The sequence below is a fragment of the Erythrolamprus reginae genome, chromosome 1, assembly GCF_031021105.1.
Source record: "Erythrolamprus reginae isolate rEryReg1 chromosome 1, rEryReg1.hap1, whole genome shotgun sequence".
Taxonomy (NCBI): domain Eukaryota; kingdom Metazoa; phylum Chordata; class Lepidosauria; order Squamata; family Dipsadidae; genus Erythrolamprus; species Erythrolamprus reginae.
Window position 1 is genome coordinate 278,582,186 of NC_091950.1, and position 25,729 is coordinate 278,607,914.

Sequence of the window (25,729 nt, forward strand, 5' to 3'; positions counted from 1 at the left end):
CACATAGCTGCCATATGACATTTTGTGATGTTTTTCCCCTTTGTGGAGCTGGGGGTGGACATAACCTGTGTGTGATATATCCAGCCTGTGGGTTACCAGTTTGATACCCCTGTTCTACGCAGTATATTTCAAGAACATAAAACTATACCATGCAATGAGTATATCACTCTAACACAAATTGCAACAATAATAGTGCAAAATTGTGCAACTTTTCTAGACACTGTGGTTGATTTATTGTCAAAAAACCAGAAAACAAGATTTTTAGTTTTCCCCATTATTTTTATTATCCTATCATTTCCAGATCTAAATGAGAGCAATAAGCTTCTCAGGTTTTCAAGTGAAGCATATTTTATTGGTTCATGTTTATATAAAATCTGTTGGCTATTTTGAGGAATGTGGTACCTTAGCATTTCCTTTTTTAAACCAGTCAACCTGTTTTCCTTGTGTCGATTTTACTGGACTCTAAAGATTATAGGTAGCAGAATTCCCACTTCAAGCAGGCATGAGGATGGGTTAAGTGGCTTTCATTCAAATACTATATAGGTGGCACTTGTCTGTTCCTTGTTGCATGTACAAGTCATGAAGCATATTTAATACATATATTAAAGATTAAACCTACATTATTTTTTGACTTGTTCACTGCATTCATACTGCAGCCTTATGCAAACATCACAGTTTTTGGTTCCATATATTTGTCCGGTTCCGGTTGAGTAGCAGGAGGGAGGGAAGAGACTGCTGCTCCGCTGGACTACGGCATTAAGATCAAATATAGGGAAACTTTTCAGTTAATTTTGAAAAACAACAGATAGTTCAGAAGGATTAGACTCCCCCGTTTCGGAGGATCGTGTTACCTTGTGTCTCGGCAGTGCTTTTCTCTTTATTTCCTGCTGTGAGAAAGCTGGGAGCCCCGATCAGCTGGGGCTCGGAAAATGGCGATTGTGACCGAGCTGGTTTGATTCTGCCCTGAATCCACACTTTTTAAGAGCATTCTGCAGTGGGGTGAGCTGTATTGTTGCAATTACATTGAGGCTCAACCCGGGGGCTGGCAGAGATAAGAAGAGTGGGGGTTGCCGCCCAGCATTGACTCATACTGACACGGACAGAGGTGGAAAAGGAGAGGTGGAGAGGGACTGAGAAGGAGCGAGCGAGTGTGTGAATGTTCAGGGCAAGCATGCTGGGCCGACTGTGCACGGGCCGAGGAGGAAAGTAGATGGAGGAAAACGTCCCCCACAACAGCAGGACGTTCCCAAAAACAACGGGATCTACCGGATAGACGCTGGACGTCGAGTGGTTACATGGTGGGCACGCTTGACGTCGGAGGGCTTTGCGGTGGACATACTCGGTGCTGGAGTGCCTGGAAGAAGGAGGGTCTGCCATTATAGTGAACAAGGAGATTGTGAGAAAGAAACTGCCAGATTGAAATTGACAGTATGAAAACCTTGTGGCTGCTGGATGCTATAACTGAAGACCAGGGGATACAGAGATACCTCTCAAATAACACCAGAGGTACTGGTAGACATTTGGGGCGACCCATGAGAGACCGGGGGTGTCGTGGAGGTGAGAAAGCTGATAACAACGACAGTGGCAAAGAGAAAACCTGGGACGACAGAGGACAGAGTTTATACTCAGGACTGTTTGTCCTACTAATAACATCATACATCCCTCAGACTCACCTTTTTAGACTGGATGATATCTATATGAACTTGGCTTAATTGATTAATTAACTGACCAGTTGAAATATCTTCTACCTATATATTTATTTTTATTACTTATATTTATCTATATTTTTAATAATTAATATTTTAATAATATGAACTATTAGTTTTATATTAACTCTTTTTAATTAAATTATTGTGGGGATTTTTAAGTGGATGGGAGGATGGTAGTGATGGCATGAATGAATGGGACTATTTTAGTAATTATTGGAATGAATGGAATACTGTGAATGAAAATGAATGGGAGGGGAGTGATAGATGGAATGGAGTGGGTGGGAGGGATTATAATATGTATGGAATGAATGAATATGACATGAATGGAATTTTTGGCACACCTGACGCTGGAGGGGCAGGAGGGGAGGGGACACTTATCTCTGGGGTGGCAGAGGGTCAAAATATCCCAGTCTTGCTGGGGAGAGGCAGGTATGGCGGAAGCCATGGAGCTAGCCGTTCCAGGGGAAGGAGGAATCGCTGCTTAGTAGCGATCCCTTCTTCAGGCTCCATGAGCTTAACTCAAAGCACTGGTGATGAGTGTAATTCTGGCCCTGGGCTCAAGTTGTTGCTACTCAATGCCAGGTCGGTGGTAAATAAAGCTCTCCTCATCCGGGATCTGATCCTGGATGAGGAGGCCGACCTGGCTTGTGTGACCGAAACCTGGCTGGGCCCAGAGGGAGGAGTTCCTCTCTCTGAAATTTGCCCAGCTGGGTTTCGGGTATGGCACCAACCTCGACCCCAGGGAAGGGGGGGAGGAGTGGCTATTATAGCCAGGGAGAGTCTTGGCCTGCGTAGGCTCATTGCTCCAGAGGTTGCGGGTTGCGAGTCCCTCCTGGTGAAGTTGGACTTAGGGGTTCAGGTGGGCTTGTTACTCACGTACCTGCCTCCCAGCTGCGTGTCAACAGCCCTGCCTGTGCTGCTCGAGGAGGTGGCCGGGCTGGCGGTGGAGTTCCCCGGACTTATCGTCCTGGGGGACTTCAATCTGCCGTCGCTCGGCGGTTCCTCTGGACTGGCACAGGAGTTCATGGCCACCATGACAGCCATGGACCTGACTCAAGTAGTTCAGGGTCCGACTCACGAGGGTGGGCACGCACCTGATATGATATTCCTCTCTGAGCAACTGAGTAATGATCTGAGATTAAGGGGCTTAGAAGTGCTGCCTTTGTCGTGGTCAGATCATTTCCTACTGCGGCTTAACTTCCTGGCTCCAATCCTTCCCCGCAGGGAGGCGGAACCAATTAGGAGGTTCCGCCCCAGACGCCTGATGGATCCAGAAGGCTTCCAGATGGCGCTTGGGGTTATTCCAGATACACTTGTCCACAGTTCGGCAGAGTCTCTTGCTGAGGCCTGGAACAAGGCTGCAGGGGAGGCTCTTGACCGGATTGCGCCGTTGCGACCTCTCCGCGGCACTAGACCCCGTAGAGCTCCATGGTTCAACGAGGAGCTCCGGGTGTTGAAGCGCCAGAAGAGACGTCTGGAGAAGCGATGGAGGAAGAGTAAGTCCGAATCCGATCGAACACTTGTAAGAGCTCATATTAAGACTTACAAAGTGGCGCTCAAGGCGGCAAGATGCGCGTATCATGCCGCCTTGATTGCATCAGCGGAATCCCGCCCGGCCGCTCTGTTTAGGGTAACCCGCTCCCTTCTTAATCAGAGGGGAGTTGGGGAGCCCTTGCAGAGTAGTGCCGAGGATTTTAACATGTTTTTCGCTGATAAAATCGCCCGGATCCGAGCAGACCTCGACTCCAATTGTGAAACAGAGTCGACTGACAATGAGTCAGTCGAGGTGACTGGGGCTAAACGTCTTTGTCCATCTGTCTGGGAGGAGTTTGACTTGGTGACACCTGATGAAGTGGACAAGGCCATTGGAGCTGTGAGTTCCGCCACCTGTTTACTGGATCCGTGTCCCTCTTGGCTGGTTTCGGCCAGTCGAGGGGTGACACGGAGCTGGGTCCAGGAGATTGTCAACGCCTCCCTGGGGAGGGGGTCCTTTCCGCCACTTTATAAGGAGGCGGTTGTGCGCCCCCTCCTCAAGAAGCCTTCCCTGGACCCAGCCGTGCTTAATAACTACCGTCCAGTCTCCAACCTTCCCTTCATGGGGAAGGTTGTCGAGAAGGTGGTGGCACTTCAACTCCAGCAGTCCTTGGATGAAGCCGATTATCTAGGTCCTCAGCAGTCTGGATTCAGGCCCGGCTACAGCACGGAAACTGCTTTGGTCGTGTTGATGGATGATCTCTGGCGGGCCCGGGACAGGGGCTTGTCCTCTGTCCTGGTGCTCCTTGACCTCTCAGCGGCTTTCGATACCATCGACCATGGTATCCTTCTGCGCCGGCTGGAGGGGTTGGGAGTGGGAGGCACTGTTCTTCAGTGGTTCTCCTCCTACCTCTCCGGTCGGTCGCAGTCGGTGTTAGTGGGGGGTCAGAGGTCGACCCCGAGGTTTCTCCCTTGTGGGGTGCCTCAGGGGTCGGTCCTCTCCCCCCTGCTATTTAATATCTACATGAAACCGCTGGGTGAGATCATCCAAGGGCATGGGGTGAGGTATCATCAATATGCCGATGATACCCAGTTGTACATCTCCACCCCATGTCCAGTCAACGAAGCAGTGGAAGTGATGTGCCGGTGCCTGGAGGCTGTTGGGGCCTGGATGGGTGTCAACAAACTCAAACTCAACCCAGACAAGACGGAGTGGCTGTGGGTCTTGCCTCCCAAGGACAATTCTATCTGTCCGTCCATTACCCTGGGGGGGGAATTATTGACCCCCTCAGAGAGGGTCCGCAACTTGGGCGTCCTCCTCGATCCACAGCTCACATTAGAAAAACACCTTTCAGCTGTGGCGAGGGGGGCGTTTGCCCAGGTTCGCCTGGTGCGCCAGTTGCGGCCCTATTTGGACCGGGAGTCATTGCTCACAGTCACTCATGCCCTCATCACCTCGAGGCTCGACTACTGTAACGCTCTCTACATGGGGCTACCTTTGAAAAGTGTTCGGAAACTTCAGATCGTGCAGAATGCAGCTGCGAGAGCAATTATGGGCTTCTCCAAGTATGCCCATATCACTCCAACACTCCGCAGTCTGCATTGGCTGCCGATCAGTTTCCGGTCACAATTCAAAGTGTTGGTTATGACCTATAAAGCCCTTCATGGCACCGGACCAGAATATCTTCGGGACCGCCTCCTGCCGCACGAATCCCAGCGACCGGTTAGGTCCCACAGAGTTGGCCTTCTCCGGGTCCCGTCGACTAAACAATGTCGTCTGGCGGGACCCAGGGGAAGAGCCTTCTCTGTGGGGGCCCCGACCCTCTGGAACCAGCTCCCCCCTGAGATTAGGATTGCCCCCACCCTCCCTGCCTTTCGTAAACTCCTTAAGACCCACCTTTGCCGTCAGGCATGGGGGAACTAAAACACCTCCCCCTTGCCCATGTTGTTTTGTTGATTGATTGACTGTGTGCCTGTTTTTTATATATACTGTTTTTTTATGAGATTATTAACTTCAATTGGAATCTGGATGGGTGGGCATTGGATTTGGTATTGTGTACTGTACTGTTTTTTATTATTGTTGTGAGCCGCCCCGAGTTTGCGGAGAGGGGCGGCATATAAATCCAATAAACCTAAACCTAACCTAACCTGCTTCAGCCAAACAGAAAAGCCTTTTTCTAATACAGGTAGATCTCAATTTATAATCATTTGTTTAATAACCATTCTGTTTAGTGACTATTTTTCAACTGTTGCAGCATACCTATGGTCACACCATCCAAATTTGGATGCTTGGCAACTGATCCATATTTATGATGGTTGCAATATCCTAGGGTCATGTAAGCACCTTTGGTGACATGCTTGACAGTCAGATTTAATGGGAAAGCCAGATTCACTTTAATAGAAGTTTTACTAATTAATAATTACAACGATTCACTTAACAACAGCAGCAGGAAAGATCGTGAAATAGGGCAAAACCTGTCTCACTTAGCAGCTGTCTCACTTAGCAGCAGAAGTTTTAGACTCAATTGTGGTTGTAGGTTGAGGACCATCAGCATTAAAGATAAACATAGGAAGATTTTTACAAGAAGCTGGACAGGCAGAGAGGTGGCCTTGTAAATCTTCTCCTATCATTTGTCCCAGTTTAGCTGTAGTGAAATGTGCATTTTTATTACAGCAGCAACAGCAACGAGCAACCTATATATGCAATCATTTTGGTCAGTTGAAAGAGCTTTTCATCAATATTAAATTATAAATGCTTGTTCAGTATTAAGCAAGAGCACTTCCTAATATTATGGAAAAAATGGAAACTTTAATGAAGTCAGTGTGTATAGGTCAATGCATGAGCCCATCTAATGGTATATATGAAAAATTGTATCTTGGAATTTAACGGGAATAAAAAGGAAAGAACATTAATTTATGAGTGAAATAAAAGCAATGGAAAGCCTCTGAAACTAAGAAAAAATATCAAGGTGCTACAGACCTGAATGAAGAAAGTCTGATCTGGAGCTAAGGAATTATATGAATGGAAATAAAATGGAAGATTCAGTTAGGAATGAAACAGTTAAAATCATTTCTTAAATTATGAACTGATGTCAGCTAGATTGATGTAGATGCACGTGGAGGTAGGAATTCAGAAGCTGATAATGGACTGTTTTGCTCCAATGAATAATGATAAGAATTGAATTTTTAGAAAACAAATGTGCAACATTCTAAATTAATGCAGTCCAGAGGAAAACATTATTCTAGTGAGTGACAGGAATGGATGGTTAGGAATAAAATGAGAGAGTAAAAAAAAAAAAGTGATTGGGCCATCAAGAGACAAAAAATGAATGAGAAGGGTAATTGGTATGAATCTGTTTAGAAAAAAAGTTTTGCTTGTTTGGCATAGCTTAGCGTAAATACAACTATATGTGCAGCATCAGCATAATATTTTACTTGTTTCTGGTGTTTCTGATGATAGTCTATAACGATGCATCGCTAACATTCCTTTGAGAACAGTGTCGGGAAGCTTCATATAAATGTCCTGAGAAAGAAGCAACTCTATGAGTGTCTTCTTTGAAGCCATGAGCAGAATAGAACAATACGCCACTGAAGTCTTAGGTAATTTATTTTTTCTTTTTCATTTCCTCCCTTTACAGTGTGCAGCCTGCATATCTTTTTTTCCAAACTGCACTTATTTCTGTTATTGTTGGGCCAGTAAAAGGAAGCATAAATATACTGAATATCACAAGACTGAAAATGAAGTTGAAACAAGGTACAATGGTTAAGCATTATCATGAACACTTCCTTAGGAAATTGCAATAGAACTTAGACTTTTATGCCACTTTACAGTGCTTTACAGCCTTATCTAAGTGGCTTCCAGAGTCAGCTTACTGCCCCTCATTTGGGCATCTGGGTCCTCATTTTACCAACCTTGGAAGGCTGAATCAACTTTGAGCCTAGTGTGATTCGAACAGCCGACAGCCAGCAGAAATAGCCTGCAGTACTGTAGGTTGCTCCTGGTTTGGCCTGGTTCTAAGAACCGGTAGCGCTGGTGATGGGAGGTTTATTTATTTGTTTATTTGTTTGTTTGTTTGTTTGATTTGATTTGATTTGTATGCCGCCCCTCTCCGCAGACTCGGGGCGGCTCACAGCAATAATAAACAATATATAACAAATTAATAATTTAAGAGAAAAGCTAAAAAAAACCATTATTAAAAGCAAACATACACACAAACATACCATACATAAACTGTATAGGCCCGGGGGAGCTGTTTCAATTCCCCCATGCCTGACGGCAGAGGTGGGTTTTAAGGAGTTTACAAAAGGCGAGGAGGGTGGGGGGCAATTCTAATCTCTGGAGGTAGCTGGTTCCAGAGGATTGGGGCCGCCACAGAGAAGGCTCTTTTCCTGGGTTTCGCCAAACGGCATTGTTTAGTTCAACCCGCCGCCCTGGGACACTTCTGTGCAGAGGTGTTGCATGTGCAAACGTGCACACAAACCAGTAGTAAAGTAGTAGTAAACCACCACTGATTCTAACCACTGCGCCAACATGGCTCATATGAAGTACATTGACAATGACATCAGCTGAAATATGTGGCAACAAAACTGGCTCCAGTGAGAAAAAGAAGAATCAATGTCTAATTATACACATGGGTCCAACTCTGACAAGGGTGAGATAGTAGTAGAAGAGAGCATGATACAGTGATCCCTCGATCTTCGCGATCTCGATCTTCGCGAAACGCTATATCGTGATTTTTCCCACCCGATGACGTCACTCTCTTCCTTTCTCATCTTTCTTTCTCTCTCTCTTTCTCTATCTTGCTTCTTCCTCTCTCACACTCTCTTCCTCCCTCTCTCATCTCTTTCTTTCCTTCTCTCTCTTTCTCTATCTCTCCCCCTCTTGCTCTCGAGCGGCGGGCGGCGGGCGAGCGGCGGGCGGGCAGCAGCGAGGAGCCGAAGATCGGGGTTTCCCCTTTGCGTGGGCGGCGGGGAAACCCCGATCTTCGGTTCCTCGCTGCTGCGGCTCTGCCGAGCAGATCAGCTGCTGGGCGGCTGAAGAAACCTTCCCTGGGTCTTCCCCGCCGCCCACGCAAAGGGGAAACCCCGATCTTCGGCTCCTCGCTACTGCGGCGCTGCCGAGCAGATCAGCTGCTGGGCGGCCGAAGAAACCTTCCCTGGGTCTTCCTCGCCGCCCACGCAAACTCCACCATCTGCGCATGCGCGGCCATGGAAAAAGGGCACGCATGCGCAGATGGTGTTTTTACTTCCGCACCACTATATCGCGAAAAATCGAGTATCGCGAGGGATCCTGGAACGTAACCCTCGTGATACTCGAGGGATCACTGTAGCTGATTATCAAGCAAATATTGAGTTTGTCAAAAACAGAGCACAAACTATTCCACATCTGAATCCATCTTTGGCCTGTAAAACGTAGCACATAAAACTTACTTGGTATATCTCATAAACTGATTTTATGAAATTTGCTCACTTTAAATTCATAACAGCCCTCTCACTCTGTAAGAAGAGGTCATTATGCATACCAGCAATATATTTAAATGGTCACAGAAAGGAAGGGATCACATGTGAATGTTGGATTCAAAATCTTGTGAATTAAGTGTCGTGCTGAGAAACAGATTAAGAGTTTTGTTAATGTACTAGCACATAATTCAACAAATTTTAAAAAAAACATTCAGCAATGAATTTGATTCTAACTCAGCTCATGGAAGATACAATAAGGAATTAGTTGCAGAAATTTTCTAGGAATATTGAATGACCAAATCATAAGTTTGTAAATTCCAAATAAGATACGGAATGCAAGATATCAAAATAATTATTTCATATACTTATGTGCATGAGTTGTTTGTGATTCATCAATGGCACAAATGATAATAATCATTATTTGATAGCTACAGATATCTATAATAGAATGCAGCAAATCCAGATTCTCAATAATTGAGATCTTCGGAATAGTCTTCATTTGGGTCAGGCTTAATTCTTTCAACTGGAACAACATATCGTAATATAAAGAACCTATAGGGAATCTCTTAAAATTCCCATTGCTCTATCACAGAACTTTTCGAGACTTACTTCATAACATTCATCTAGTCAGTGCTAGGAAGACCATGCATAGATTTTGAGATAATCTGTCATTATGGGTTGAAGTATTTATAGTACATGGATGATACACAACTCTATATTTCCATTTTTAGTAATCCAAGTGATGCTGTGCCTGCCCTCTTGTGGTGTCTGGGGGCTGTGAGGGCCTGGATGGGGGGCAGTAGGATTTGACTGAACCTTGGCAAGATTGAATGGTTTGAGCACATGGGACCCCGAGACCAGGACTTTGTCAATATCTGTCTCTGGATGGGGTGGCAGGCAGATCTGATCCATAACTTGAGGGTTTTCTTGGACTTGCAACTCCTGCTTGAAGAGCAGTTGGCAATAGTGGGTAGGAGGGTCTTTCACGACAACTTCGGGCACTTGTGCACCGGTTGTGGTTGTTCCCTCCAAGGTTATATCTTCTTGCTATATTTTGAGAGTACTTTTTCTCACCATTTGATCTGAAATCTAAATTTTCATCTTCACACGATTTATCTAATTTCCTAAGTGTATTGCCATATGAATGTATAGATATACTGTATTAGGTGCTTGCACTACACACTGGATTGATTATAAGATACTTAATTTGTGCATGGGGGGGGATATTTATTCAAGCAACTTCTGTTTGCGAAAGGAACAGCAGTGTAGCCATTTGAATAGCATGTTGTTTTTTCTTTGTCCAGCTTGATAGTAATTTCATTGAGTGTAAAAATGCCCATTCTGCATTCATCTTCTGAGGCTGGGAAGCCTCAATATCAGAGTGAGTATGCTGATGTGATAAAAGTTCACCACCAATTTTTGGAGTTCTTTCTTAGAAGGATTTTCATTACCAATTCCAGAGGAAGCAGTAACTTAAAACATTTTCTTACATAACAGTTTTAAACATGGTAATTTCCCAAGTCTCCATTTTGTCTCTCCCCTGTATCCTAAGGCATTCCTATTCCTGTCTGCCACAATGTCTCCTGGGAATTGTAGTGCTACACTGGAGGAAGTATAAAAAGGATGCTTCTTGAAATAAAGAATAGGCTATGAGTGAGGAAGAAATGCATATCCGAGGATGATTCTTCCCCCCAAAAAATAATAATGAGGGAAAGATGCTATAAATGTGAAGGGAGTGAAAAAGGTAGCTGCAAAAATGTAGCCAGAGAGAGAGCTAAGATTAAAAGAAAGAATATGCAAAATCGTTTTAACGCTAATAAAATATTGTTTTGGAAATGGATAAAAGAGCTAAAGAAAGAGCTTACAGCAGAAGAAATAGCACTAAAAATGAAAGTGATGACGATATTTGAGATGAAACTGAGATGCAGGAATGGCTTTAAGGAGTATTTTTGAGATTTATATGGGAAAGATAGTATAATGTCAAGGAGTGGAATTGAAATGACTACTATAAATGGTAGTGTCTAAAAAGATTGATAGAAAGGAATTCCTGGTCATTGTGAGAATGTTGAAAAATAGTATGTCTGCAGCTTTTATAATTGGAAAATTATAAAAATATGGATGCGGATTGTTAATGGTGTGATTGGGCAGGTTGTTTAACATGTGTGAAGTTTGCATCCGTGCCTGATTATTGAAATAATGCTATTACTGTATTTCCCATTACAAAGGGAAAGATAGAAAGATTGAATGAAATGTTGTATAATTTTTATGTGTACCTTGGAAGTGGTAGGCAAAGTCTTGAATGAAAGGTTGCAAGAGATTACAAGGAGCTAAACATGGGAGGTTTGGTGTGGCATTTTGTAGCCCAGGGAGTCAGCAAACCAGATTTTGGCTTTTTTTAGCCATGGAGAAATATGTGAAATAAGAGAGAAACGATATTTTATTTCTTTCCAAGATAAAATAAATAGGCTTGAATTATGCAATGTTTGTATAAACATGAAGTTGAAATCTAATTATTATATATTTATTTGATATCCCCATTTTTTTTAAAAAAAATAATAGACCAGGTACATCAACATTGACAGGGGGCGGGGTAAATACAAATGTGTACTTTCTCCTTTATTGTTTAATGCAGAAATTATTAAGAGATTATTCTGCCATTTTAGGGATGTTTGTGCATGGTGTGCAGTTTATTTATTTATTTATTCAATTTTTATGCCGCCCTTCTCCTTAGACTCAGGGCGCCTTACAACATGTTAGCACTAGCGCTTTTTAATAGAGCCAGCATATTGCCCCCACAATACGGGTCCTCATTTTACCCACCTTGGAAGGATGGAAGGCTGAGTCAACCTTGAGCCGGTGATGACATTTGAACCGCTGACCTACAGATCAGCTTCAGTGGCCTGCAGTACAGCACTCTACCTGCTGCGCCACCCCGGCTCATATTGATAAAGTGCAGTTGATAAAGAATCTGGATGACAAATGGCAAATATTGGGCAAATTCTGTGATGCAATGTGGGTATGGATTTAAAAAATAATACAGTTGTATTTGACCGGGAAACCCTTGTGAATAATCAAAATGTTATAAATAAATGGTGAAAAACTCGTGTAAATAGTGAATTTGTTTAGTAGAGATAGGCATATCGATGGTCAAATGTCAAAGTGCAAATGCTAGTTGAAAGGTAATGTGTACTATTTGGGTCTACAGTGGTCCCTCGATCATCGCGAGGGTTCCGTTCCAGGATCCCAAGCGATGATCGAATTTTCGCGAAGTAGCGGTGCGGAAGTAAAAACACCATCTGCGCATGCGCAGATGGTGTTTTTACTTCCACCGCCGCCCGCCCTTCGCCCGCCCCGTTGCTCGCGCCTGGGGTTTCCCCGCGCGCGTGCCGCCCGCCCGCCCACGCTGTTGCTGGGGCCGCTTCCCAGCTGGGGAGCGGAGCTGGGATGTCCCCAAGCGCGTGCGCGTTGCTGGGGCTGCTTCCCAGCTGGGGAGCGGAGCTGGGATGTCCCCAAGCGCGCGCGCGTTGCTGGGGCTGCTTCCCAGCTGGGGAGCGGAGCTGGGATGTCCCCAAGCGCGCGCGCACCGCCCGCCCGCCCACGCTGTTGCTGGGGCCGCTTCCCAGCTGGGGAGCGGAGCTGGGGTGTCCCCGCGCGTGCCGCCCGCCCGCCCACGCCGTTGCTCGCGCCGCCGCTGGGGTCTTACCGGGGCAAGAGGGGGAAGACCCTTGGAAGCCTCTGCCCGGCGGGGAAACTCCACCATCTACGCATGCGTGGAAGGGCACGCATGCGCAGATGGTGGAGTTTACTTCCGGGTTGAAAACTCACGAAATAGCCCTTTCGCGATACTCGAGGACGCGAAACTCGAGGGATCACTGTATTGCAAGGCTAAACTTTTGAAAGAAGTGTCTACATATAAGGGTGTATTTTTATTTATTTCTTAGAGATATACCCAGTGATTGGCTGGTGCCCCCATGGGGGGGGGGATGCAGTGGGGATAATAGGTTTATGCACTATTTATTGAATACTTAATAGTTTTTTATTGTCCTTCCTTCTCTAGTACCTTAGTATGATCCTTAATTACTTTTAAAATAGGAAATAATTCAATAGTATATTTTTACCCTTAAATGCTTTAATCATTTTAATCACTATCTAGAACTGAACTTTTATAGCAATTGAAGAAAATTGAGCTACTTGCCTAATCTGTTATCATACTGAATCTTGTGGGTTCAGTACAAAACCTTAAAATGTTACTGTGCTGCTCAACAAATAATGCTGTCTATCATTTGTCCTTTATGCGGCTATTCAAATAATATGACAATCAACTGAAAAAGAGTCCAGGCACCTATTTGAAAACTTATCTTGGTCGGTAAGCCACTTCCAGCCAGTCACATGACCTTTAAGCCACCGCAAGTCACATGATTGTCAAGCCACTTCCACTTGGTCACATGGCCGACAAGCCACTCCTACCTGGCCACACCCACAAAATAAGCCACACCCACTAGGTGGCAATAAAACTTTTGGCAGCCCATCACTGGATATACCCTTCCTTTCATTTTGAAGTGTCATGCCTAGCACTATTTTTTGGTTCTTCAGGCTAGCCCTACTTCTTACAAATTCTGGCAATCAGTTATGATGTGAGGAGGAATTGGTCCTGCCAAAGATCTCTAGTGGTGTTAGCAAAAAAAGATTGTGAAAAAGGAGAAGAGGAAGGGGGTGGGGAGGAAGGGGAAAATGAATGTGTCTTAAATGAATTTAGGAATACAGAATTCTTAAAATGCTTGATTGCCCTTAGCAATAAACAAGAATAGTCACATGAAAAACCCCCCAGCAATACATGAAATTTTCATTAGTGGCTCACTTGATATATAAATGTGTTAAGATGTAAAAAAATAATACTGAATAATAGTTCCTGCTGGCTCGAAAACAGCTTCCTGGTTGAACAGGTTCTGAGATCCTTTGGGAAAATAGTGGGAAGCTTGTGTATTCAGCTTCCTGTACTATAGCTGTCAAAAATTACTGACTCATAAGCAGCCATTGTTCTTTTTTAGTTTCCAAGATTTTGAAGTCCCTAAATGTTTCATTAGATGTTTATTTTGCAGCTTTTGAGGTGTATAAAATATCGAACAGTTAACTTTAACCACCACCACCCTTAAAATGCTTACATATTATGCTTTGATTGTTATGCTTGCAGGATTTGGTGAATTCTGCTTGTTCCAAAATCCTGTATGCAAAGAGGGGAGGGATAAAATGTAGAGAAATGGTAAGAAAGCAGGGGTGCTCTTGTGATGAAACCAAGAAAGCTAAAGGTTAAGGTAGCCGTGATCCTGTGTATACAAAGCACCTGAGGGTAAAACAGAAGCAGTGGGTGGAAACTAAACAAGGAGAGAAGTAAGTTAGAACTAAGGATAAATTAATCAGTGGAACAGCTTGCCTTCTTGTGAATGCCCCAACACTGGAAGTTTTTAAGAAGATGTTGGACAACACTCCGCAGTCTGCATTGGTTGCCGATCAATTTATGGTCACAATTCAAAGTGTTGATTATGACCTATAAAGCCCTTCATGGCATCGGACCAGAATATCTCCGAGACCGCCTTCTGCCGCACAAATCCCAGCGACCGATTAGGTCCCACAGAGTGGGCCTTCTCCTGGTCATGTCAACTAAACAATGCCGGTTGGCGGGCCCCAGGGGAAAAGCCTTCTCTGTGGCAGCCCCGGCTCTCTGGAACCAGCTCCCCCCAGAGATTAGAACTGCCCCTACCCTCCTTGCCTTTCATAAACTCCTCAAAACCCACCTTTGTTGTCAGGCATGGGGGAATTGAGACATCTCCCCTGGGCCTATACAATTTATGTATGGTATGTTTGTACATATGTCTGCTTAATAATGGGGTTTTTTAAATATTTTAAATTGTAAATTATTAGATTTGTTATGAATTGTTTTATTGTGTTGTGAGCTGCCCCGAGTCTACGGAGAGGGGCGGCATACAAATCTAATAAATAATAATAATAATAATAATAATAATAATAACAACAACAACAACAACAACAACCATCTGTCTGAAGTTTCCTGCCTAAGCAGTGGGTTGGACTAGAAGATCTCCAAGGTCCTTTCCAACTCTGTTGTTGTTGTTTTGTTGTTGTTATCATTATCATTATACTATGTTTGGAGGTCTAGTTCATTTTTTTGTCCTTTTCCCAAGCCCACAATAGCAATAGCACTTAGATTTATATACCACTTTACAATGCTTTTACCACTCTCTCTAAGCGGTTTACAGAGTCAGCATATGGGTCCTCATGATAATATTTTATGATAACAGAACAGAATCCCAAGTTAGTTTCATAACTATGGGAGAGAGGCAAAGAGAAATACAATGGTACCTCTACCTAAGAATGCCTCTACTTAAGAACTTTTCTAGATAAGAACCCGGTGTTCAAGATTTTTTTTTGCCTCTTCTTAAGAACCTTTTTCTACTTAAGAACCCGAGCCCGGAAAAATTTCCCAGTAAATTTGAGAGCAGCACAAAGGCCCAGCCAGTTTCCTGCTAGTCCCCCTGGGTTTCTCTTTTTGGTACAGTGTACAGGACGCAGCCTTGCGCCGGGTGTGTGGGAGGCGCGTGCTCCTCCTTGCCGCCTCAGAGTCCCTCTTTTTTTTTAAGCCTTAAAGTTTTGGATCCCCCCCCTCACCTCACCTTATTCCTTCGGCAGTGACTGTCCTCCTCCTCTTCTTTCTCCTCTTCCTCCCACCCAAATTCCAAGCTTTTATTTCTTTCCTAATGGGTTTGCACACATTATTTGCTTTTACATTGATTCCTATGGGAAAAATTGCTTCTACTTACAAACTTTTCTACTTAAGAACTTGGTCACGGAACAAATTAAGTTCTTAAGTAGTGGTACTACTGTACAAGGCTGCCCCCAAGATCTTTCTACTTGTATTTCTAGGCACAGTTTAATATAGGTTTTTCACATACTGTACCAGATTAAGTATGGTTTGTGTGGATTGTGGCTTCTTGAATAAACTGGCTTGGTTTGTCAAGGCATGCTTGGTAAGCCAGAGCAATTGCATTTACATAATATGCTAAACAAAAATCAAACCCAGTTTTATTCGATGCATGAAAAAGACAAAAAATAGCATAGAACCTTTAAATTCATTCCACAGGCAGGGTTTGAATTTTTTTTACACAACTCAACACAGATCTCATAAGAATTGAATGCAACCATTTATTTCATATTCACTGGGGAATGCGCAGGATTCTCTTTCCTATTTTATCTTTAGAACTTGATGCAGTAGGCTAGACCCTAAGATGGTGATTGGCTTGTGTTCATGTAGTGAGCTTCACCATTCAAGAGTGTATAATTGCTGGATTCAAGTTAGCTTCATCATCCTATTACAGCAGTTTGTTTTCTGAAGAAGAATTATTTAAAAAAAAAACCAGTTTCCTGAAAATAGTTTCTTTTATATAGAGGTGTGTGAAACACACATTTCTTCATGGTCTTAACCTTGCTGTTCTTCTCGGGTCAGTATGACCCGAAATGAAATTTGAGATCTGTACAGTAGATTATTTGTCATGCGGATCTCAAATTTGTGATTAATTGACTTTTCGTCATTTGAGGGATTCTTACTATGAGTGTGGTTTTTTTTTTAGTTTTCTTTTCTTTTTGCTACATGCTGATTGTGACATTTTGTTAAACCTGAAATAGTACAAGTGTATAGTAAATGGGAACACAACAGCAAGATTAAATCAATAGAGATATTTTTTCTGGTAAAACGAACTATTTCACTCTTTATATAAATACGATAATTTCTAGATGAAAACTGAGCTTATATATAATAAGGTTTATAGAAATGTATCTGATGTTTGTTTGTTTGTTTGTTTGTTTATTTGTTTATTTATTTGTTTATTTATTTATTTATATTTATTGGCCACCCTTCTCCTCACGGACTCAGGGCGGCTTACAAGGGCGAACTAGATAACAATAAATAAAATTAAAACATTAGGAATATAAATAAAACACACTATAAAAAGCAACCGATCATCCCTTTTTCATACTAATGGCCAGAGCAAAACTGTCGCTCACGGTCCCCAGGCCTGCTGGCATAGAGATGTCTTTAATGCCTTTCAAATGGTAAGGAGAGTGGGGGCAGTGCGGATCTCTGGGGGGAGTTGGTTCCAGAGGGCTGGGCCCGCAACAGAGAAGGCCCTGCTCCGTGGATGTGCCAGCCGACATTGTTTGGCCACCAGGACATGGAGGAGACCGACTCTGTGTGACCTAACCGGTTGCTGGGAAGATGGTCCCATAAATAATCTGATCCAATGCCATGTACAGTTTTATAGGTAATAACCAACACCTTGAATTGCATTCGGAGACCAATTGGTAGCCAATGCAGCTCGTGGAGTGCTGGGCTAATGTGGGAATACCTAGGTACGCCCAACATGGCTCTCATGGCTGCGTGCTGGACTAGTTAAAGTCTCTGAATGTTCTTCAAGGGTAGCCCCAAGTAGAGTGCATTGCAGTAATCAAGCCTAGAGGTAATGAGTGAGTGACTGTGAGAAGAGACTCCTGTCCCTGTTAAATTGGAAATAAGAAAAATAATGCATTTTCTCTTGTGTACATGTGTCCAAAAATAAAGTTCTAAATCTTGAGGTTGGCATGTAAAACTAGAGTTTCTTGGTCAAGAGTCAATCGCTGAATAATTTATTGTGAATAGAAGCTGGATACTAATCACTTTCAAAGCACTAAGAACCATACTGACCACTTGAAGTTAGTGCAAGTTTTAAAACACCTTAATTGATTCCTATCTCGACAGCCAATAGTTTATTTCTGGTTATAGGAAGGGTTTTACATCATAACAATATCCCAAAAGTAAAGGCACAGTTTTGAAATAGCAGACACTAGAAGAAATGGTAGTCTCTGGAGCCATCTGCTGGGCATTTGATAGAATGGAAGGTAATGACTATATCAGGCATAATAAGCCTTACTTCTTTGCTCTCCTACATAAATGATAATGGAATTGTCTCCATTCTAGAACATGCCTCTCTGATTTATGTCTTGAAAGATAATTATCTTTATTTTCTATATTTTCTATATTGTCTATATTCTGATCATTAACATGTAAATGTGAACGCAATAGTTATGTTTTTTAAATTTGAATGGAAGAACAAAGAAAAAGGTTGAAAAGATAATGCAAGCCAGCACCTGTGTACTTTCACACACACACAAAAATCATGCTTAGATTTAATCCTCATGCTTAAATAGAACTGGACATCTGCCACCAGGTCTGTGTTCGCAGGATTTCTGATATTTTCTTACTCGAGATTCTCAGGCAGAGAAAAGAACCGTCATAACCACAGCTACAGAGTTCTGTGTCTTGCAGAAAATACCCTGTTCATATTCTTTATTTTTATTGATTTATTTTTTACTTTAACACAATCGTGTGTCTATCCAAATGAACTAGAACAATGATGTTTGGGGAAATAAATGTTTGCATTCTTTTTTCTTAACACCTTCCCTGTAAGAACTAATGGGAGATTCAAACAATTTTTAAAAGTTACAAAAATGTTGTGATGATCACACTCCAAATGCCTCTGTTATTGAAAATCAAATTGAATCTTCCCCTTTCTGGGTTTCTGCTGCAATATACTGTAATACTTGGTTAATAAGTTATATAAGGAATTGAATCTCACTGCACTCTTTAAATATAGCTTCAAGTTGATTGTCTTTCAGCTTTTGCAATAGAGGCTACTAGAACCATACCTCAAGTGTCTTTAAGGAAAATACACGCAGTATGAGAATAGGCATTAACAAATTAAGCCAAATCTTATTCTCTACATTTTATACTCAATTTATTTATTATTGCTTGCACAACATCTTTCATAATGAAAATGCCATGAGCAAAATGATGGTAAAGGGATAATTCTGGCTCTCTTATTCCACAGTGAAGGAAACAATTTGAAATGTTTAATGAATGTGTAAAGTCAAGAAAAGTTTCTTCCATTTTGAATACTTTCCTTGCTACCCTTTCTGTGATGAAATTTGCTTATAACTCTGAGAATACACACACACACACACACACACACACATCATTATATAGAATTTATTGGCCAAGTGTGATTGGACACACAAGGAATTTGTCTTAGTGCATATGCTCTCAGCGTACATAAAATAAAATATACATTTGTCAAGAATCATGTGGTACAACACTTAATGATTGTCATAGGGGTCAAATAAGCAATGAAGAAGCAATATTAATAAAAATCTTAGGATATAAGCAACAAGTTACAGTCATACAGTCAACATGGGAGGAAATGGGTGAAAGGAATGATGAGAAAAACTAGTAGAATAGAAGTGCAGATTTAGTAGAAAGTCTGACAGTGTTGAGGGAATTATTTGTTTAGTAGAGTGATGGCGTTCGGAAAAAAACTGTTCTTGTGTCTAGTTGTCTTGGTGTGCAGTGCTCTGTAGCGACGTTTTGAGGGTAGGAGTTGAAACAGTTTGTGTCCAGGATGTGAGGGGTCAGTAAATATTTTCCCCGCCCTCTTTTTGACTTGTGCAGTATACAGGTCCTCAATGGAAGGCATATATACGGCAGAAAAATAGGCGTTAATATTAAGATATTTTAACGAAACCTCTTTGTGCTACTCTCAGATCCATAAATATGCATTGCATTTTTGATTGCTTAAAGAGCTTCCTTAACAGAATATAAAAGTGAAGCAGATAGTTCCATAAATTCCATTTATAGAAATTCCATTTATTTTTAAGATCAATTTGGCACTTGAATAACAGTTACATTTGGCACATGCAACTGTCTCAGAGCAAATCATTTAATGAGTGAGTTTGCCTTGATGCCTTTGCAATAAGAGTTTTGCTTTCTTTACAGAAGATTACACCAACAATTTGAAAGTTACAAAGAGCAAGTACGAAAAATAGGTGAGGAATCCCGTCGCCATCAAGGAGAACACAAAGATGATGCACCCACGTGTGGAATCTGTCACAAAACTAAGTTTGCTGATGGTTGTGGCCATTTATGCTCTTACTGCCGGACAAAGTTTTGTGCCAGATGTGGAGGCCGTGTTTCCCTACGATCAAACAATGTAAGTTTTCTATTGTGACTAATGAATCATGATTGACTAGTGCAATCTACTTATGCAGACTTCTGTTACTGATGTGTTACATAATTTTCTATTTTCCTGTCTGTTTTCTACTCCTCCCCTTCAGCCTCTTGTATTTCCTTTTATTTGTCCATGCTCTATGTTAGTTTTTAGAACTCCTCACTTTATAGGGGCTTTGATAGGATGGGAAGTCAATGTCTTATAAATGATTTAGGAATCCTGTTGGGAATTAAACATTAATGAGGTGTTGTTTCTCTGAACTTGTCTTTATTTTATTTTAAATAAATTTGTTTATTTATTTTATTATTTTATTTTATTACACTTCTGTGGCATCCCATCTTATAAACACAAGTCTGGGCATCCCACAGCAACAGTGATAAGAAGAAAAAAGAAACAGTTAAACCAAACATCTCTATAACAATTCACAAAGTCAGAAAACACCATTCTCTAGTACAGTAATACCTTGTCTTACAAACTTAATTGGTTCCCGGAGGAGGTTCGTAAGGCGAAACAATGTTTCCCATAGGAAACAATGTAAAATCAATTAATGCATGCAAGAAAAAAACCCTGCAAAAAAAGTGCTCCGCTGGGCGCCGCTGCCTGGCTGTCACCTTTTGAAACAGCCGGCTGAAACATGGACTCCAGGAAGGACGTCTTCGTGACGTCAAAGCTCCGGCCATGGAATTCCCTATTGGGATTCCCTACCTCCGTTTGAGTCTCCCAACCGGCCGACAGCTCCGCGGCTCTTTTGCAAAGCTGACAGCCAGGCGGCAGGGCTTTTCGGCGTCCTCCCAAACCCGAATGCAGAACCCGAACTTTTGCTGAACTTCTGGGTTCGGCATTCGGGAGAACGGCGAGAAGCCCCCCGGCTGTTTCAAAAGGCGACAGCCGGGCGGCGGGGCTTCTCGGCGGCCTCCCGAACGCCGAACCCAGAAGTTCGGCAAAAGTTCGGGTTTGGCGTTCAGTTTTGGGAGGACACCAAGAAGCCCCCCGACTGTTTCAAAAGGCGACAGCCGGGCGGCGGGGCTTCTCGGCGGCCACCTGAACCCAAACCTTTGCTGAACTTCCGGGTTCGGCGTTCGGGCGGTGGGTTCATAAGGTGGAAAAAGTTCGTAAGAAGAGGCAAAAAATTTCTGAACCCCGGGTTCGAATCTCGGAAAATTCATATGACGAGGGGTTCGTATCACAAGGTACTACTGTACTTACTACCGGACTCCGCTCTAACCTGATTCCATTATTTAGAAAGAAAGATAGCCTTTTAAGATGTTTTGGAAAACTGGCAGGATCTTGGGGAAGGGGGTTCCACAGAGCTGGGGCTGCTGCTTGAACAGCAGCATGTAAAGTTTTCCATTGACATTGAAAAATGTAAAAATAAAAGGTAAGAATAAACATGAGTGGGGATGGTTAAGGCAAGCACCCCCCTTTTTAAAAGCTTAAATGCCTCATTCATGCTAAAATTTTGCAAAGGATAATTTTTCCCCCATCTATTGATGGCTATGCCTTTATTTTTCTAAATACTTTGTAGGTTTTGATTTATGCATGTTGGACCCTATTCTTTATTTATTGCAGTGCCTTATTACTGTCTATACTAAATTTCATACACCATGTCTAATGGGAAAATGTTTTCTCTAGTTACTTCTAGGGACCTGCATGTCCTCCTAAGATGTAACTATTTGGTAGAAACAGCAACATACCTTAAGAACTGCAATTGAAGATGACACAGTCTTTGTGTGTGTAAAGACACCTCTTTTTAATCCACACAGATCCCGCTGTGTTTTTCCTCTTTGGTCAATTTCATTATAGAGCAAGCAAGGAAGAGAAACAAAAATGTTTATTATATGGTGGTGCTTTCCACCTAAACAATGGCAAAAGAGCTTGTCTCACTATAATATGCTGTACATTTACACTTGCTTTGTATACCTGCTTATAAACTACAAGCAATACTTTAATTGCATCATTGTGCAAGATTTTAATAGTTTGGCTGGTATTTCATCAGCTCCAGCTTTGTTCTTAATTGTAATTTTCTAGGGCTGTTTAACTTTCCAGAATGTCTGGCTCTACTTCAGCAATCTACATACTGTACTTACTGATACTACATCTTTTTGTAGTACAATTCTTTTATAATTCATTCTTTAGCAAACAAAAGCACAACAGCACAAAACCTGATGAGATATTTTAACAATACCAACCAATGCTTCATATCTGCGTATTGATCATTTTTTAACATATTTTCATATTTTAACAATATTAATCAACACTGCATAACTACATTTCAGGGGAGATAATTCATTTAGTTTAGCCAATAAATATTGAGCCATTGTTTAACATTTCACAGTTAGTGTTCTGGAATGAGTTTGCATTTCTGATGTGAAAGAAATAAGAATACAAAAAAGGACTACAAAATAGAGAACCAATTGAAAATTTAGCAGCAAAGTGCTTTGGTATTTTACAATTCAAATAGACAATACCCTGCCATTTAACATCCCAGACTTAACCATTATTAATAAAAAAAGACAAAAAAAGTCTAGATAGTGGATATTACAGTACCCAGAGAAAGCAGTGGGGAAGAGAAAAAAAAATTCAAGGATCTGAAAATGGAAGTAAAAAAACTGTGGCAAATAAAATAAAGTTAGTAATAGTATTGGTATTAGTAATAGGCACATTGAGTGCAATTCCAAACCAAGTGGCACACTGTTTAAATGCAATTGGTATTGTCAAAATTAGGCAATTGCAAAAGGCAATTTTACTTGGAATAATTTATATCCTTCAATGAGACCTCCAACACCATCAAATATACTGCTCAAAAGAATAAAGGGAACACTCAAATAACACATCCTCGATCTGAGTGAACGAAATATTCTCCACTGCAGCTGGAAGGAGAGTCCAGCATGGGTTATTAACCAATCCTATTGGTAGAGACTGAGTAAAAAATTTACATAATTATTAGGCACCGCCCCCACACTGCTCCCATGAGCCCAGTTTTAAAAACTCAGTCACAGTGTAGAGACGTACTGAGTTTTGCTCTAAGAGCAATTAAATGTTTAAATGTTTAAATCTGTCTTTTACCTGTTTAATGTTTTTCTTTTTGTTTCCTTACAGGAAATGAAGAGCAAGGAGGCCAGATGGGGTTGCTACCCTCCGCGGGCAGCAATCCCCAACGCTCTCCTCAGGGGTTCGCTTCCCTCCGAGGGAACTTCCCCGAAAAGGAGCATCCAGCCTGGGGTCCCTGACCTCCGTGGCCAGACCAGGGCTGTGAGCCAAAGGTGCGGGGGTCCGCCCCCCCCACTGGGAGGCTCAGAAGCGCTTATATGGAAGAGGCTCCAGGAGGAAACCGGAGCAGCGCTTATCAGCTGTTCGGCGGCCAGGAGACCGCCGCCGCGAGCCGCCGCCAGGGACGCTAAAGCGCCCGACAGGGCTGGGAAGCCCCCCCCGCCGCCGCAGCCGACAGAGAACGGCCCGAAAAACCGGGAAAAGCGGCAGAGGCTTGGCGGGGACGCGGCGAGAGGCAGCCTGATGCCCACGAACGGCCGAATGAAAAACGGCCAGGCGAGCCGCGAGCGGCATGGGCAGCGCCATCTTGGGGCCGCTTGGAGCGCGATTCCCCTATTGGCGCCAACCGGAAGGACTTCCGGCAGCTGCTGGGCGCGAGGAGGCCATGGACCTCAGTGCGCAGGCACAGAGCCTTTGGGAGGCGAGACGCCATTTTTATAGCAGATTCGGTGACGAGGCTTTTTATTTCTGGCACCGAGGAGTTTCTGGATTGCAAGAGAACTAATGATGGAGGACCAGCCTAGCAGCGAGAAGACTGCATCCCCGGCCAGGCCAAAAGACAAGCCTAAGGGGAAGGCTAAAGATAAGTCCAAGTCCTCTCATTCTCCTGCTTCAGCCTCCTCCCTCAAGGAGGCTGAAAAACGCATCAAGGCCCTGGAACAAAAATTGGAAGCGGCCTTACATAGCTCCCCAGCAGCGGTCCCTCTAACTCAGAGGCAGGCCTTAACTCCAGACCCAATGACTCCATTGTCACCATTTGGCCTATCTGGGCCTAGACATGAAGGGGACTGGTCACCAGACCAGCATTTTACTGCTATGCCGCCTGTGGCCCCTTCTCCAGCCTCCTCATGGACCAGACCCGGGTCATCTGGACACCCCAGGAGAGACCCACAAGGGCCTTCAGCCACGTTCACGCCCACGGTGGCAGGACTGAGGACACAGGCGGGCACGTGGCAGGACATGCCATCAGATTTGCAGGACTTAATTGCAAATGTATACTCGCAAGGCATAGCGACTGGAGCCCACCAGTATGCCCCACTGCCAGCACAAGCGACAAGGAATGTGTGGTCAGCACCGCCCCCATCGGGTTTGGGGTCTCTCTCTGAAGAACCACTATTGGGAGAGGACAGTGAAAAAGAATATGACTTATCTGAGGATGAGGCTCCCCCAGAACAACCAGCTCCAGCAGGCTTATTTAAGCCAACTCTATTTAGGACACTGCTATTTAAGGCCAAGCAGGTAATGAACTTGCCTGGGGCGGCCAAAGCAGCTGAAGAGGCAGGCAAGACCTCAACTACTCTCCTCAGGGAGCCCCAACCCGAATCTGACCATTTCCCAGCCTCGCATATATTCGTGGAAGGGGTCAAGAAGCCTTGGCAGTACCCGGTAGCGGCCCAGGGACCGTCCAATTTGGAACGCAAATTTTACACCTTCGATGAAGAGGTTGAAAAATTGCTCGAGTACCCCCCAATTGATGAACCAGTTGTAACCTTGGTCTCCAGTGCCTTGGTTCCCTCGGAGACAGGCGAAAACCTGAAACCAGAGGAGAGAAAGGCAGAGACACTGCTGCGGAAGATCCACCAGATGGCTAGCTGGGGATTCAGGGCAGCAGCAGCAGCATCTTTCCTGAACAGGGCATCGCTCCTGTGGCTCCAGGAGATGCAATCTCGCTTGGGTCCGGAAGAAGGCAGGCTACGCCAGGATCTGAGCAAGCTGCAAGCGGCAGCTGAATTCTCCGTGGACGCCACTTTGCACGCGGCAAAGTTTTCCAGCAGGGGGATGGCCACTGCCCTATCGGCCCGCCGCTTGCTGTGGTTGAGGAACTGGCCAGCAGACCTCAAATCCAAATGGCGGTTGGCATCGGCCCCGTTCCAGGGTGCGACACTCTTTGGCGATATCTTAAACAAGGTCCTTGTGGAGGACAAAGACAAGAGGAAAGTTCTTCCCAAGTCGGGCAGAAGGCAGGATCGGAGATCCACCCCTTATACGAGGCGACAAATGCCACGATGGGACAACTCTTCCAACACGGCACAGCAGCAAAGACCCTTCAACCAGGGTCAATTCACGCAGCACAACTTCAGAAGCGACCGGGGGTCGTTCCAGGACCGACCCAGGGGATACCAACAGTCCAGGCGGCCCTTTCGGGGGAACACCCAACGAGGTTTCCGCCGGTCCAAATGACTTGACCAGCCAGCTGCCGATCGGGGGGAAACTGCAGCACTTCAGTACCTCCTGGCGCAGCACCTCTTCCGATCAGTGGGTCCTCGCCACAGTATCGGGAGGCCTACGGCTGGAGTTCATTGGGAGACCCCCCCAATCGAGTTATACACTGCCCAACTATCCGAGACCCTCAGAAGAGACTACAACTACAAGAAGAAATCACACACTTGTTAGAGATCCAGGCCATAGAGCCGGTACCGCCCCAGGAGAGGGGCAAAGGCTTCTATTCAAGGATCTTCATCGTGCCCAAACCTTCAGGAGGTTGCAGGTTAATCCTCAACCTCAAGCAACTGAACATCTTCATCAAATACCGGAGATTTCATATGCACTCGCTGCAGACCATCCTGGCCTCGATCAGGTCTCGCGACCTTCTGACCTCTATCGATTTGAAAGAGGCATACCTTCATGTGCCCATACACCCGGCGCACCGGAAATACCTGCGTTTCTGCTCCGAGGGAGTACACTTCCAATACAGAGCTATGCCATTTGGCC

At 43.8% G+C, this 25,729-nt stretch overlaps 1 protein-coding gene across 3 annotated transcripts in view; it reads left to right on the top strand.

The window, feature by feature from the left end:
- Window positions 1-25,729, top strand: part of RIMS1 (regulating synaptic membrane exocytosis 1) — a 342,317-nt gene that overhangs the window by 129,570 nt on the left and 187,018 nt on the right. For all 3 annotated transcript variants that reach the window (XM_070733057.1, XM_070733055.1, XM_070733056.1), the window contains exon 2: window positions 19,516-19,729. In XM_070733057.1, the coding sequence (XP_070589158.1) occupies window positions 19,516-19,729 (214 nt within the window). The remainder of the gene's footprint in view (window positions 1-19,515; window positions 19,730-25,729) is intronic.